This window comes from Hyla sarda, chromosome 13, assembly GCF_029499605.1.
Source record: "Hyla sarda isolate aHylSar1 chromosome 13, aHylSar1.hap1, whole genome shotgun sequence".
In the NCBI taxonomy this organism is placed as follows: Eukaryota; Metazoa; Chordata; class Amphibia; order Anura; family Hylidae; genus Hyla; species Hyla sarda.
Genome location: NC_079201.1, coordinates 32,000,210 through 32,014,606, shown reverse-complemented (window position 1 = coordinate 32,014,606; position 14,397 = coordinate 32,000,210). Strand labels below are relative to the sequence as shown.

The 14,397-nt window shown below is 44.7% G+C and overlaps 1 protein-coding gene across 4 annotated transcripts in view; it reads right to left on the bottom strand.

Annotated features, from left to right (window-relative positions):
* Positions 1–707: 707 nt before the first annotated feature.
* SLC26A11 (solute carrier family 26 member 11) overlaps positions 708–14,397 on the bottom strand; it is a 75,286-nt gene continuing 61,596 nt past the window's right edge. The window contains exons 15-19 of one of the 4 annotated variants that reach the window (XM_056550177.1): positions 12,272–12,405; positions 12,113–12,182; positions 8,723–8,790; positions 4,859–4,898; positions 708–3,033 (exon numbers count right to left, since the gene is read on the bottom strand). In XM_056550177.1, the coding sequence (XP_056406152.1) occupies positions 8,723–8,790; positions 12,113–12,182; positions 12,272–12,405 (272 nt within the window). In that variant the 3' untranslated portion in view covers positions 708–3,033; positions 4,859–4,898. Of the gene's footprint in view, positions 3,034–4,858; positions 4,899–8,722; positions 8,894–12,112; positions 12,183–12,271; positions 12,406–14,397 lie in introns of those variants that run through there. The other 3 variants (XM_056550176.1, XM_056550174.1, XM_056550178.1) reach the window with 3 other exon arrangements.

Genomic DNA, 14,397 nt, shown 5'->3' with positions numbered 1-14,397 from the left:
TACCCTACACTGTCTAGTTTCTAAAGTTTTCTCTAGTTTCTTTTAGTTTCCTAAAAGAAAGTCACCACAATAGAAATGGACATGTCTATGTTTGTGCTACTTTATGATTTTAAGTAGAAATGTTCTACTGAGTAATATACCATACGTCCTTTGTAGAGTAAAACGGTGTCACTAGTAGAGAAGGGACTTTGGATAAAGTTAATCAAGGTCTTTCCACCAGACCATGACAAGGAGACATCTACATTTAGAAGAAAAAGGGTTTCATCATCATCACAGACAGAGATTCTTTACTGTAAGAGCAGTGAGACTATGGAACTCTCTGCCACATGATGTTGTGATGTCTGACCCAATAAACAAGTACAAAGGGGGCCTGGACGTTTTTCTGGAAAAATATAATATTACATGTTGTGGATACTAGATTTATGGGGATAGAACTTGACCCAGGGATTTATTCTGATCGCCATCTTAGAGTCGGGAAGGGATTTTTCCTCTGTTATGGGGCAATTGACATCAGCCTCATGGGGGATTTTTGTCTTCCTCTGGATCAACGCAGTAAGTAGAGATGAGCGAACTTACAGTAAATTAGATTCGTCACGAACTTCTCGGTTCGGCAGTTGATGACTTGTTCAGCTTTCAGGTGCTCCCCTGGGCTGGAAAAGGTGGATACAGACCTAGGAGACTCTTTGCTAGGACTGTATCCACCTTTTCCAGCCCACTGAAGCACCTGAAAGCTGAACTAATTTATGCAGGATAAGCCATCAACTGCCGAGCCGAGAACTTCGTGACGAATCGAATTTATAAGTTCGCTCATCTCTAGCAGTAAGGTTTGTCAGTTGAACTTTATAGACTTTTTTCTTTTTCCCAACCTTACAAACTATGTAGCTATTTATAGATCTGAAGAACATCCACCATCCGTCAGCTACCCATTGCAACACTACAGTCCCCATCATTTCATCACTGTAAGGGCATGCAGTGGGAGTTGTAGTCTTGCTACTGGTAGTGGGCAGATGCTAGATGTGTGGCGCGGGCAGGTGGGAGAAAGTTCTCGGTGCTCCACAGTTTGGTTTGTCTGAGCGGCAGGGAGATGTGGTGAGAAGCTGTGTCCCCATCCCCCTGGCAGAGGGTAGTGGGCATGGAATGGATGGGAGTGGGCTGTAAAACAGAAAACTGTGTCCCTGTGCGGAGGGTCCCACTGCGTAGCACATGCAGAGCCATAGATGTAAGAAATTTACTCAGATCCTCGAAATTAGTTTGCTGCATCCTATTTCAATTTCCCTACGACCTGCAAATAAAATGCAGGACTTTAGTAGATCTCCCCGTGTGTTTACTGGTAGAACAAAGATTAAATAGCACCTTTTAATACAAATTAGCAGTTTCTAAGGCCGGTAAGCTACTGTGGTATATTACATTGGCATTTACTTTTTCCAGACCGTAACCATCTTACTACTTAAAAGAGAGCTGATAAGGGGCATGGAGAACCTCCATGAGAAGAGAGAGTCAGAGGCAACATGGTTAAAGGGTCACTCCACTACCCAGCTTCCTGAACATTTCTGAATGCTGTGTGCGGGCTTCCGTGTTCACGCCCGCCCCCTCGTGACCTCACCTCCAGTCATGTGAAGTCACTCACCGCCCCATCAATGCAAGTCTATGGGAGGGGGCGTGACGGCCGTCGATCCCCCTTCCCATAGACTTTCAATGAGGAGGCAGGCCGTGACATCACGAGGGGGCGGGCGTTAACATGGAAGCCCGCACACAGCGTTCGGAACTCAATGTTCCGGATGCTGGGGAGCGGATTAACCCTTTAATCTGAATAAATATATAAAGAGTGAATACAAATGGTGTTCAGTATACTGTTCACACAAAAGGCAAGAGAGCAGCTGCAGAAGCAAAGGGTAAATTGATAAAAGTGACCATACTGGAAAAGTTGTGACGTTACATAGTTCCCACATGCCGTATTGTGCTGTGTATTTGTGCTGCATATTTTCTTTCCCACTGAAGTCAATGGGTAGCAAAATACCCAGCTGATTTTGTTTCCTATTGACTTTAATGGGTAGGAAAATACGCAGCAAAATACGGCACATGGGAACATCCCCTTAGGGCTCGTTCACATGAACTGATCCGCCGACGATGGACCACTATGAGCAGACACACTGCTGTACTCTCACACATCGTGGCCGCTCCCCCTGCTCCCTGAGCTAGGCCGAGCGCCGCCGCGATGTGTGAGTATACTGCGCATGCGCACAGTGTAGCGGCAGGGTCCATCGTCTGCTTTGATCCGCAGCGTAAAATACGCTGTGGATCCGCCCGTGTGAACGAGCCCTCAGAAGGAAAAGTTTAATGAGATGTAAATGCATTATATCCTTTATGGGGTCTTAATCCAGTCTAATTGCCACATGTGAACAGGAAGAAATGTGATCCACAGATCAATGTAAGTTGAGGATTTAGGTGTCCAATCTTCTCTTTCTTTCGGGAACGTTTTTTATCACGTTTAGTTTTCTGTTACGACCCATTATCAATAAGATGCAACCAATGGATTTGATCTGATAAATAAAGTGTGTTCACCTTTGGGTAACTTCACATCACTGTAATAATGTTCCGAACATTGCTGATCACAGCAATGTCCCAAAGTCCTACAGGCATCGATTGGAGAAGTGGGCCGAGCATGTGTGCTTACACTCCAATCACTCAGACCGATCGGCTATTTATCCTGGAAAACTTTTAATCTTGGGATAATCACTTTAAGATCTAATACATTTTGGGAATCATAGGTGTTTTTCTTTTGTTTTGTTTTTTTATTATTTGAAAGTAACAAAATTAAGAGTTAAAAACAATTGTTTCATCATTGCACATTTTTGTCAGCTCTTGTTACCATCAAGGCTGTGTATCCTTTTCCTGGAGATTCAATCCTCTAGGTATTTGTGTTCTGAACATCAGAGAGGAACTAGAAATCCAGTCAAGTAGAAAGTCATTGAAGTCTATTTTAGACAAGTCACTGTAGTCAGGGTGCTCTCATTTCTTCCCAACAGCTTCGCTCTATAGGATGGAAGGAAAAATAGTCCATATGTGAGAAAACTGAACTGCTAACAGTTATTGGGATAAAATCTGCTGACAGATTCCCTTTAAAGGGGTACTCCACCCCGAGACATCTTATCCCCTATCCAAAGGATAGAGGATAAGAGGTCTGATCGCGGGGGTCCCGCCACTGGGGACCCCCGCAATATAGCATGCGGCACCCACCTGTTTCCTCCGGAAGCGCTGGAGGGTCTGGGTCCCGACCACGGTAACGGAAGTTCGTGACGTCATGACTCCGCCCCCCGTGTGAAGTCCCGCCCCATCCCCTCAATGCAAGGCTATGGGAGGGGGCGCTTCCGGAGCAGAAACAGGTGGGTACCGCATGCTATATTGCGGGGGTCCCCAGTGGCGGGACCTCCGTGATCACACATCTTATCCCCTATCCTTTGGATAGGATATAAGATGTCTAGGGGTGGAGTACCCCTTTAATGGTCTATTCACACATACAGGATCCTGCGCAGATTTGATGTAACTGCCGATTAGAATCTGTGCTCACTCATTTAGTTTACATTGAAATATGCAGCAGAAAATCCTGCTCATCAAATCTGTGTATATGTGAACATACCCTAAAGAGGAACTGTGGTTAAACTGGAAATTTCATGGTGTGGATGGTCCCTAAAGCTGCATTATTAAGACTGCTGAAACACACAGGCCCCTCTGGTTGCTGCTGATCTCCAAACAAATGGATCAAGCACACTGAGATACAACTGCGGGTCCTTATCTATGGGGGAAGAGCCTACCAGATGTTATGGTTGGCCAGTTCAGCTGACCCCAATCTTATGTGTATGACTATTTTTATTCACATGACTCTACTGACGGAATAGCTAAATTCAAGTAATCAAGCAGCTTCTATTGTATTTCTATGGCTTTTTTCTTCCGTCTTACACATCAGCCATTAATTTAAAGGAATTATCCAACATAATGGGGGAGATTCATCAAAACCTGTGTAGAGGAAGAGTGGGGCATATGCCCATATCAGACAGTCAGATTACTTCTTTAATTTTTAAAAAAGCCTGTGAAAAATTAAAGAAGCGATCTGATTGGTTTCCATGGGCAACTGCACCACTCTTCCTCTACACAGGTTTTGATAAATCTCCCCCACTGTGACTTAAGTAATTGGGTGTGGTATAGTAATTGACATGCTTACCAAGGACCTGTGAGTGTGCTGCTGGTAAATGGCCATGTCCTATGTCCCCCATCTAACTGCTGGCTACTTCCCATTTCTGTGGCCTCCCTCAGACTACAATCCCCAGGATCCTTTGTTTTAAGATGGAAGGCGACTTCTTTTCTGCCCCACCCATTGCAGCACAGACACGCCCCCTTGATCACATGACTTGCCCAACATCACCTGACACACAAACTGTAGAATTAGTTATTCCAGGCAGCAACATAGTAAAGCAACAGTGCTGTAGGAGAGATATATGTGGTATAAGCAGGACTGGCTTTAAAGGATCACTGTCCATTAACAATATTGTTCCCATCGCGACTGCTTACTGTGGGGTCAGTTCCCAATATACAGTCATGGCTGTAAATGTTGGCACCCCTGACATTTTTCAAGAAAATGAAGTATTTCTCACAGAAAAGGATTGCAGTAACACATGTTTTGCTATACACATGTTTATTCCCTTTGTGTGTATTGAAACTTAACCAAAAAAGGGAGGGAAAAAAGCAAATTGGACATAATGTCACCAAACTCCAAAAATGGGCTGGACAAAATTATTGGCACCCTTTCAAAATTGTGGAAAAATAAGATTGTTTCAAGCATGTGATGCTCCTTTAAACTCACCTGGGGCAAGTAACAGGTGTGGGCAATATCAAAATCACACCTGAAAGCAGATAAAAAGGAGAGAAGTTCACTCAGTCTTTGCATTGTGTGTCTGTGTGTGCCACACTAAGCATGGACAACAGAAAGAGGAGAAGACAACTGTCTGAGGACTTGAGAACCAAAATTGTGGAAAAATATCAACAATCTCAAGGTTACATCCATCTAGAGATCTAGATTTGCCTTTGTCCACAGTGCGAAATATTATCAAGAAGTTTGCAACCAACGGCACTGTAGCTAATCTCCCTGGGCGTGGACAGAAGAAAAGAGATCTTAAAATGTTGGGAAAAGGCACCCTTCCAATAAGAGACCTGGAGCAGTTTGCAAAGGAAGAGTGGTCCAATATTCTGGCTGAGAGGTGTAAGAAGCTTATTGATGATTATAGGAAGTGACTGATTTCAGTTATTTTTTTCCAAAGGGTGTGCCACCAAATATTAAGTTAAAGGGGTAGTCCAGTGGTGAAAAACTTATCCCCTTTCCTAAGGATAGGGGATAAGTTTGAGATCGCGGGGGGTCCGACCGCTGGGGCCCCCTGCGATCTCTCTGTACGGGGGCCAGGCTCTCCGGCCAGATATCGGGTGTCGACCTCCGCACGAAGCGGCGGCCGACACGCCCCCTCAATACATCTCTATGGCAGAGCCGGAGGTTGCCGTTTCGTGCGGAGGTCGACACGCCCCCTTCCCGCGGGCTTTCGGGGCTCTGTACAGGAGATCGCAGGGGGTCCCAGCGATCGGACCCCTCGCGATCTCAAACTTATCCCCTATCCTTAGGATAGGGGATAAGTTGCTCACCACTGGGTCACCACTGGACTACTCCTTTAAGGGTGCCAATAATTTTGTCCAGACCATTTTTGGAGTTTGGTGGGACATTATGTCCAATTATCTTTTTAAGTCATTATTAGTACCCACAATGTCCCTTTGCCAAGTTGCTGCCATCTAATCAACAAATGCCAATGCCCTCATTTCTAGTCAGTAAACCATTCTACAAACTGATCTCCAGATCTTTTCCTTTTCTCCCCTGCATAAGCTCTTTAATACTCAGTATACGCCAGCTTCCGTATGAACTTGGAACCCCGTTTGAGTCCTCATGGGAGCCTTCGCCTTCTCAGTGCTTTGTAGAGATATGGCACTGCAGGAGCCATAAAAAAACAATGGCCCTTATTTACTAAGAGAGTGTCGTGTAGGTTTCTTTGTGGGTTTTAATTCCCTACAATTTATTTTCCACGGTATTTACTAAGGTTTCTCTACATTTTCCACTTTCCCTACATTTTCCTTTTTTTTATTTTATTATATTTTGATCTGTCGGGTTTTCCTCAGCTGAAATCCACCACATTTTATGTGGAAACCTTAGTAAATATGTTTTTTTTTTTGTGTGAAAATGTAGGGAACACGCCCCTTTTCGGAGACCACACCCCTTTTCCCAGCAGCCCTTTTTCGGGTTTTCTTAGCAAAATGGAGAGTAAGTCGGGTTTTTTTTTTTTTAATTCTGGCGCAGACAGAATTTCGGGTGCAATGTGACAGAATCTGGCTCACAACCCGACAAAACATGTCAGCTTTGCAATAGTAAATGAGGGCCAATGTGGGTGCACACTCTCAATCGGGCTTTAAAGCATCATGGGAACTTAGAGCTCATGCCTCAGGAAAGAAACTTGGACGGATTTTCTGTCTGCCAGTGGGCAGAATATACAAAGAGGGAAGAAACCGGTGCAAGGTTTTGCAAATAATACATGCTCACTTTTTAGAAATGTTTACATATACAAGTATACACATCCTCCCCAGAGGACCACTTTTTAGAAATGTTTACATATACAAGTATACACATCCTCCCCAGAGGACCACTTTTTAGAAATGTTTACATATACAAGTATACACATCCTCCCCAGAGGACCACTTTTTAGAAATGTTTACATATACAAGTATACACATCCTCCCCCAGAGGACCACTTTTTAATGCAATTTTCTGTGGTTGTTTTAAAGAGGTTTGGTGTAATACATAGGCACTTCTTAAATACTTTCATGTAAAGCCCACACAATATAGTTATTTAGGGGGAGATTTATCAAAACCTGTGCAAAGGAAAAGTTGCCCAGTTGCCCATAGCAACCAATCAGATTGTTTCTTTCATTTTGCAGAGGCCTTGTTAGAAATGAAAGAAGCGAGCTGATTGGTTGCTATGGGCAACTGGGCAACTTTTTCTCTGGACGAGTTTTGATAAATGTTCCTCTTAATGCCTAAATATTTGTGCAACCCAATGCTTGATTCTCCAAATTATACTACTATATTAATATAGGGCCTTCTCATGGTCACATTTCCCACACAATACGGACATACAATGCCCAAATTAAACTGTTATTTTGTTTCTAAATAAGCCAGCCATAAAGTGCCTACTCCAATAAAGTGCCCCTGGATATAACAAGCACTTCCATAACTATGTATGTAATCGAAGCATAGCCAAATTCGCTAAAAAGAGATGCCATTGTGAACAGAGCCTTACTTGTTACGAAGCAAAGTGAATTTAGATGTACCGTATATACTCGAGTATAAGCCGAGTTTTTCAGCACGTTTTTTCGTGCTGAAAAAGCCCCCCTCGGCTTATACTCAAGTGAACTCTCCGCCTGTCAATCCCTTCTCAGTGGTCTTCAACCTGCGGACCTACAGATGTTGCAAAACTACAACTCCCAGCATGCCCGGACAGCCATCGCCTGTCCGGGCATGCTGGGAGTTGTAGTTTTGAAACATCTGGAGGTCCGCAGGTTGAAGACCACGGCGGCCTTAGTCATCATCCAGACCCCCCCCTTTAGTTGTCTACTCACCTCCCCTCAGTGGGAAAGAAGGGTGAGCTGGTCCGGGCCATCTATGCTGCAGGGACCGTCCGGTGGGGAGGGTTAGTCGTTCCGGGCTGTCCATTTTCACCGGGGGGGGGCCACTTCTCCACTCAGGTCCGGTCCCGGACTAGTGACGCTGCCTTGACGACGACGCACAGGGACGTCCCTGCGCATGAACGTCCCTGTGCGTCGTCGTCAAGGCAACGTCACTAACCCTCCCCACCGGACGGTCCCTGCAGCATAGATGGCCCGGACCAGCTCACCCTTCCTTCCCATCGAGGGGAGGTGAGTAGAAAACTAAAGGGGAGGTCTGGATGATGACGAAGGCTGCAGTGGTCTTCAACCTGCGGACCTCCAGATATTTCAAAACTACAACTCCCAGCATGCCCGGACAGCTGATTGCTGTCTGGGCATGCTGGGAGTTGTAGTTTTTCAACATCTGGAGGTCCGCAGGTTGAAGACCACTGATGAAGGGATTGACAGGCAGTGATGATGAGGGGGGGTGGGGGGAGAGGATGACGGGGGTCTGGATGATGACAGGGTGATGATGACGGGGGTGTTAATGACGTGGGTCTGGATAATGACATGGGGGGGGGATGATGACATGGGGGGGGGGGGGGATGATGTATTTTCCACCCTAGGCTTATAGTCGAGTCAATAACTTTTCCTGGGTGTTTGGAGTGAAATTAGGGGCCTCGGCTTCTATTCGGGTCGGCTTATACTCGAGTATATACGGTAGTTCTATGTGTAGCTGGTAGAACAGGACCAGCAATGTGCCAAGGACTCTTGGTCCAAATGGGTGCTTAGCAACTGAAGGCAAAACTCAATACCCCAAATTTAGCAATAGGTAAAGAAGCGGCATTCCAGATTAGCGTGAAGGCAGCATGTCTTTATTCACCAATTCAAATTACAGTTACATTTCTCAACACCATGAGACCTTTCTCAAGCCGGAGTAAATCTAGTTCTACGTATTCACTTTATGAAACATGTATTTGAAGTTTCTCACCTAGGATGAAACTGTAGGATCATTGTGGAGTAAGGGCTGTATGCTTCCATCTTCATACAGGTCATTTGCTGTGGACATAGGACACATAAAAACCAATTGCATGTTTCTGTGTTGTTGCTATTTTGAGTTGATTGGAACCATTTTGGGATACAACTTTTTGATTGCTTTATCCTGTTTTCCAGGAGAAAGAATGAACAGTTTAGCTAAGGTTTATTTATGAATTGCTATGGTCTATACCACGTGGGTTAAAAAAAACATCACTGCATGCATATAAGAGCCTGGACTATAAAATTATTTGTATTTTTTTTATATATAAATTTTACAGTAAATGTTGGTTGTGGCATCTGAAGTACCGTATTTATCGGCGTATAACACGCACCCCCATTTTAACAGGGAAATTTAAGTAAAAAAAATAAAATGTAAAATAAATGACTTGGACTAAATGCCACATCATCCCCCCACCCTATCTCATCATCCCCCATCATTCCCCCCCTTATCATTTCCCCCTGTCTCATCATGTCCCCCATCATTCCTCCTGTCTCATCATCCCCCACCCTGTCTCATCATGTCCCCCCATCATCATCCCCCACCCTGTCACATCATGTCCCCCCATCATTCCCCCTGTCTCATCATCCCCCACCCTGTCTCATCATGTCCCCCCATTATCATCCCCCACCCTGTCTCATCATGTCCCCCCATCATCCCCCCCCTCATCATTTCGCCCACCCTCTCATCATGTCCCCATCATTTCCCTCTCATCATGTCCCCCATCATTATCCCCCCACCCTGTCTCATCATGTCCCCATCATTCCCCCCTCATCATCCCCCACCCTGTCTCATCACCCCCCCCCCTCATGATTTCCCCGTCTTATCCCCCCATCATTCCCCACCCCCTCATCATCATTTACTGTCTCATCATCCTCCCAGTGGTCTTCAACCTGCGGACCTCCAGATATTGCAAAACTACAACTCCCAGCATGCCCGGACAGCCAACTGTTGTCCGGGCATGCTGGGAGTTGTAGTTTTGCAACATCTGGAGGTCCGCAGGTTGAAGACCACTCTTCCCCTTTCCTTTCCTGTCTGCACTTCGGCAGGCCAGGTCAGCCGGGGGGGGGGTCTTGTGGGCTGCGGTCAGTGAAGCAGATGAGTGATAACCTCTCCCGGCTTCTCTGCGCCATCATGGATCTCACTTTTCGGCGGCGACTACAGGAAATGAAAAGTGAAATCCGTGATGCCGCGCAGAGAAGCCGGCAGAGGATATCACTCATCTGCTTCACTGACCGCAGCCCGCAAGACCCCCCCACCTGACCTGCCGAAGCGCAGACAGGTAAAGAAATTAAACAAATCTATAAAAAGCAGGGAAAGGGGGAATGATGAGGGAGTGGGGAGGTAGTGAAAAGGGGGAATGATGAGGGAGGGGGGAGGTAGGGAAAAGGGGGAATGATGAGGGAGGGGGGAGGTAGGGAAAAGGGGGAATGATGAGGGAGGGGGGAGGTAGGGAAAAGGGGGAATGATGAGGGAGGGGGGAGGTAGGGAAAAGGGGAAAATGATGAGGGAGGGGGGAGGTAGGGAAAACGGGGAATGATGAGGGAGGGGGAGGTAGGGAAAAGGGGGAATGATGAGGGAGGGGGGAGGTAGGGAAAAGGGGAAATGATGAGGGAGGGGGGAGGTAGGGAAAAGGGGGAATGATGAGGGAGGGGGGAGGTAGGGAAAAGGGGGAATGAAAAGTGAAACTCACTTGTTTTCTCCCGCACTATCCACAGGTACTGGTGTGGTGGATAGTGCAGAGACGCTGATTAAAAGGTAGCGCAGATCCGGACAAGGTAGGGCTGAGCGTCTCCCGCACTATCCTCCACACCAGTACCTGTGGATAGTGCAGGAAAAAACAAGTGACAGTGCGGGGAGGAGACGCCGCTGGTCACGGATTTAAAGTGGCCGCGGCCGTGCTGTTAATACTCAACAAGCAGACGCTGCTGCGGCCGCTTTAAATCAGTGACCAGAAGACTTATCGGCGTATAACATGCAGGCAGGCTTTTTGCCTTAAATTTCAGTTTTAAAAGTGCGTGTTATACGCCGATAAATAAGGTAGTTAAAAGTGTGCCGCTGGTCCCCTGGGGATAGGGGGTGATTGGCAAAGCAATTTTGGGGTCCCAATTAGCCTGTATAATGGTCACTGGGTCCCTACCTGCCTTCGTGCTGTCCAATCTTCTCTCTGCTTCTCCCAGATAGAGAAGGAGAGCACTGATCAATGATTTGCTATGATATTGCATTGATCAGGTACTAGTCCCCTATGGGGACTAAGAAATTGGAAAAAAAAAAAAAATAAGTCTTACTAAATGTGAATAGGCCCCTTCACTAATAAAAGTTTAAATTACCCCATACACAAAAATAAACAAACATATTTGGTATTGGAAATGTCTGAACTATCAAAATACAGTGTTGATAAAACCAAACCGTGAATGACATGAACGTAAAAAGACAAACATCATATGCCAGAAAAAAAAAGAATAAATAGCAATCAAAGTGTCCCATCAAAACAAAAATGGTACAGATAAAACTACAGATCACGGGGCAAAAAAAAAGCCTTTGTACAGACCCCACACGTGGAAAAATAAACAAGTGTTATAGGAATCAAAAGAGGACTATGTTAAGCATATTCATTTTCTTAAATATTTTTTTGGATAGGGGATAAGATGTCTAGGGGTGGAGTACCCCTTTAAGAGGTAAAATTATTAGCAACTAGATGGATATCTCCTGAACGGCTACACCGATTTTCACCCAGTAAGAAGCATTGAATGTAGTGGAGTTTTCTTTGTGGGTTTTAATTCCCTACAATTTTTTTCCCATGGTATTTACTAATGTTTCCCTACATTTTGCTTTTCTTACACATGCTCTGATCTGTGGGGTTTTCTTCAGCTCAAATCCACCACATTTTCTGTGGAAACCTTAGTAATTATGTTAGGTTTTTGTGAAAATGTCGGGGACACGCCCCCTTTGGTGGCCACATCCCCTTTCCCTGATGACCACGCCCCTTTTTCAGGTTCTCTCAGTTAAATGGTCGGGTTTTTTTCATTTCTGGCGCAAATTCTGGTGCAGACAGAATGTCTGGCGCAATGTGCCAAACTCTTGTGCACAAAACAGGTGGTTTAGAATAGTAAATCAGGGCCCTTGTGCATTGTCGTTCTGAGGGCGCTGGAGACTGCTGCTGTGTAGACAGAGCAAGAAGCCCAGTCTCATAATGAAGTTCTATACACGGGGAGCCCCATGCAGGGATTTTATTTTGGGCCTAGATTTTAAAATGCATGTCAATTTGAAAACGACTATTGTGCAAATATGAATGAATCTTGGAATATAAGGAAACCCTATATGGGTAGGGGTAGCAAACATTACCTGTTGTCATGCTCCGAGGATGCTGAAAGTCTTTAAAATTTGCTGCCAATAAGATCTGAAGAATGTCAGGCTACAAGATATAACAAGACAGAGAAAAATGACAAATGTTTTAGTGAAACCATTAAACCATTACTGAACGGGCCAATGTACTACAAGTACCTGCAGTCCTGAAAATAGCAGAGACTTCCCCTGTGACTGGAATTCATGATGTAGTTCACAAAGAGCCATCACAACAGTATAATCCAGAACACTTACATGAGTAAAATCCAGGACTACCGAGTGCAGCATGGAATCTGTACAAAAGAAAGAAGGATAGAGATATAGAGATGCCTCCAGCTTATACAATGGGAATTGCCGTTTGGCTTCATACACAGCATAGCATAAAAAAGACTTCTCATGTAGCATATTTCATAATGCAAACAAAACAATAAAAGAGGACTCGCCTGCCGCCAAAAGTGTTAGAACACCTACACATTACACATCACACTTCTAAAACTGAATGTGTAAAACTTGCTGACCAGTTAATGTGTATGTTCACAAATGCTGTATGTGCAAAACTTTCTTATATAGATATGTTCTTGTGTATAGGTGTGTGTGTAATATATTATATATATATACACACACACACAATGCTCAAAAAAATAAAGGGAACACTAAGAAAACACATCCTAGATCTGAATGAATGAACTAATTGTATGAAATACTTTCGTCTTTACATAGTTGAATGTGCTGACAACAAAATCACACAAAAATTATCAATGGAAATCAAATTTATCAACCCATGGAGGTCTGGATATGGAGTCACACCCAAAATCACAGTGGAAAACCACACTACAGGCTGATCCAACTTTGTGTAATGTCCTTAACCCCTTAAGGACCGGGGTTTTTTCCGTTTTTGCATTTTCGTTTTTTGCTCCTTGCCTTTAAAAAATCATAACTCTTTCAATTTTGCACCTAAAAATCCATATGATGGCTTATTTTTTGCACCACCAATTCTACTTTGTAATGACGTCAGTCATTTTGCCCAAAAATCTACGGTGAAACGGGAAAAAAAATCATTGTGAGACAAAATTGAAAAAAAAAACGCCATTTTGTAACTTTTGGGGGCTTCCGTTTCTACGTAGTACATTTTTCGGTAAAAATGACACCTTACCTTTATTCTGTAGGTCCATATGATTAAAATGATACCCTACTTATATAGGTTTGAATTTGTCGCACTTCTGGAAAAAATCATAACTTCATGCAGAAAAATTTATACGTTTAAAATTGTCATCTTCTGACCCCTATAACTTTTTTATTTTTCCGTGTATGGGGCGGTATGAGGGCTCATTTTTTGCGCCGTGATCTGAAGTTTTTAACTGTACCATTTTTGCATTGATAGGACTTATTGATCGCTTTTTATTCATTTTTTCATGATATAAAAAGTGACCAAAAATGCACTATTTTGGACTTTGGAATTTTTTTGCGCGCACGCCATTGACCGTGCGGTTTAATTAACGATATATTTTTATAATTCGGACATTTCCGCACGCGGCGATACCATTTATGTTTATTTTTATTTACACTGTGTTTTTTCTTTTATGGGAAAAGGGGGGTGATTCAAACTTTTAATAGGGAAGGGGTTAAATGATGTTTATTCACTTTTTTTTTGCACTTTTTTTTTGCAGTGTTATAGGTCCCATAGGGACCTATAACACTGCACACACTGATCTTTTACATTGATCACTGGTTTCTCATAAGAAACCAGTGATCGATGATTCTGCCGCATGACTGCTCATGCCTGGATCTCAGGCACTGAGCTGTCATTCGGCGATCGGACAGCGAGGAGGCAGGTAGGGGCCCTCCCGCTGTCCTGTCAGCTGTTCGGGATGCCGCGATTTCACCGCGGCTATCCCGAACAGCCCACTGAGCTAGCCGGCATGCTTTCGGTTTCACTTTAGACGCGGCGTTCAACTTTGAACGCCGCGTCTAAAGGGTTAATAGCGCGCGGCACAGCGATCAATGCCGCGCGCTATTAGCCAAGGGTCCCGGCCGTTGTTAGAGGCCGGGCCCGAACCGCTATGACGCGGGGCCACGCCGTGGCCCCGCGTTATAGATCGGGAGTGGACACATGACGTTCCAGTACGTCATGTGTCCTTAAGGGGTTAATACAAGTCACAATGAGGCTCAGTAGTGTGTGTGGCCTCCACGTGCCCATATGACCTCCCTACATTGCCTGGGCATGCTCCTGATGAGGTGGAGGATGGTCTCCTGAGGGATGTTTTCCCAGACCTGGACTAAAGCAT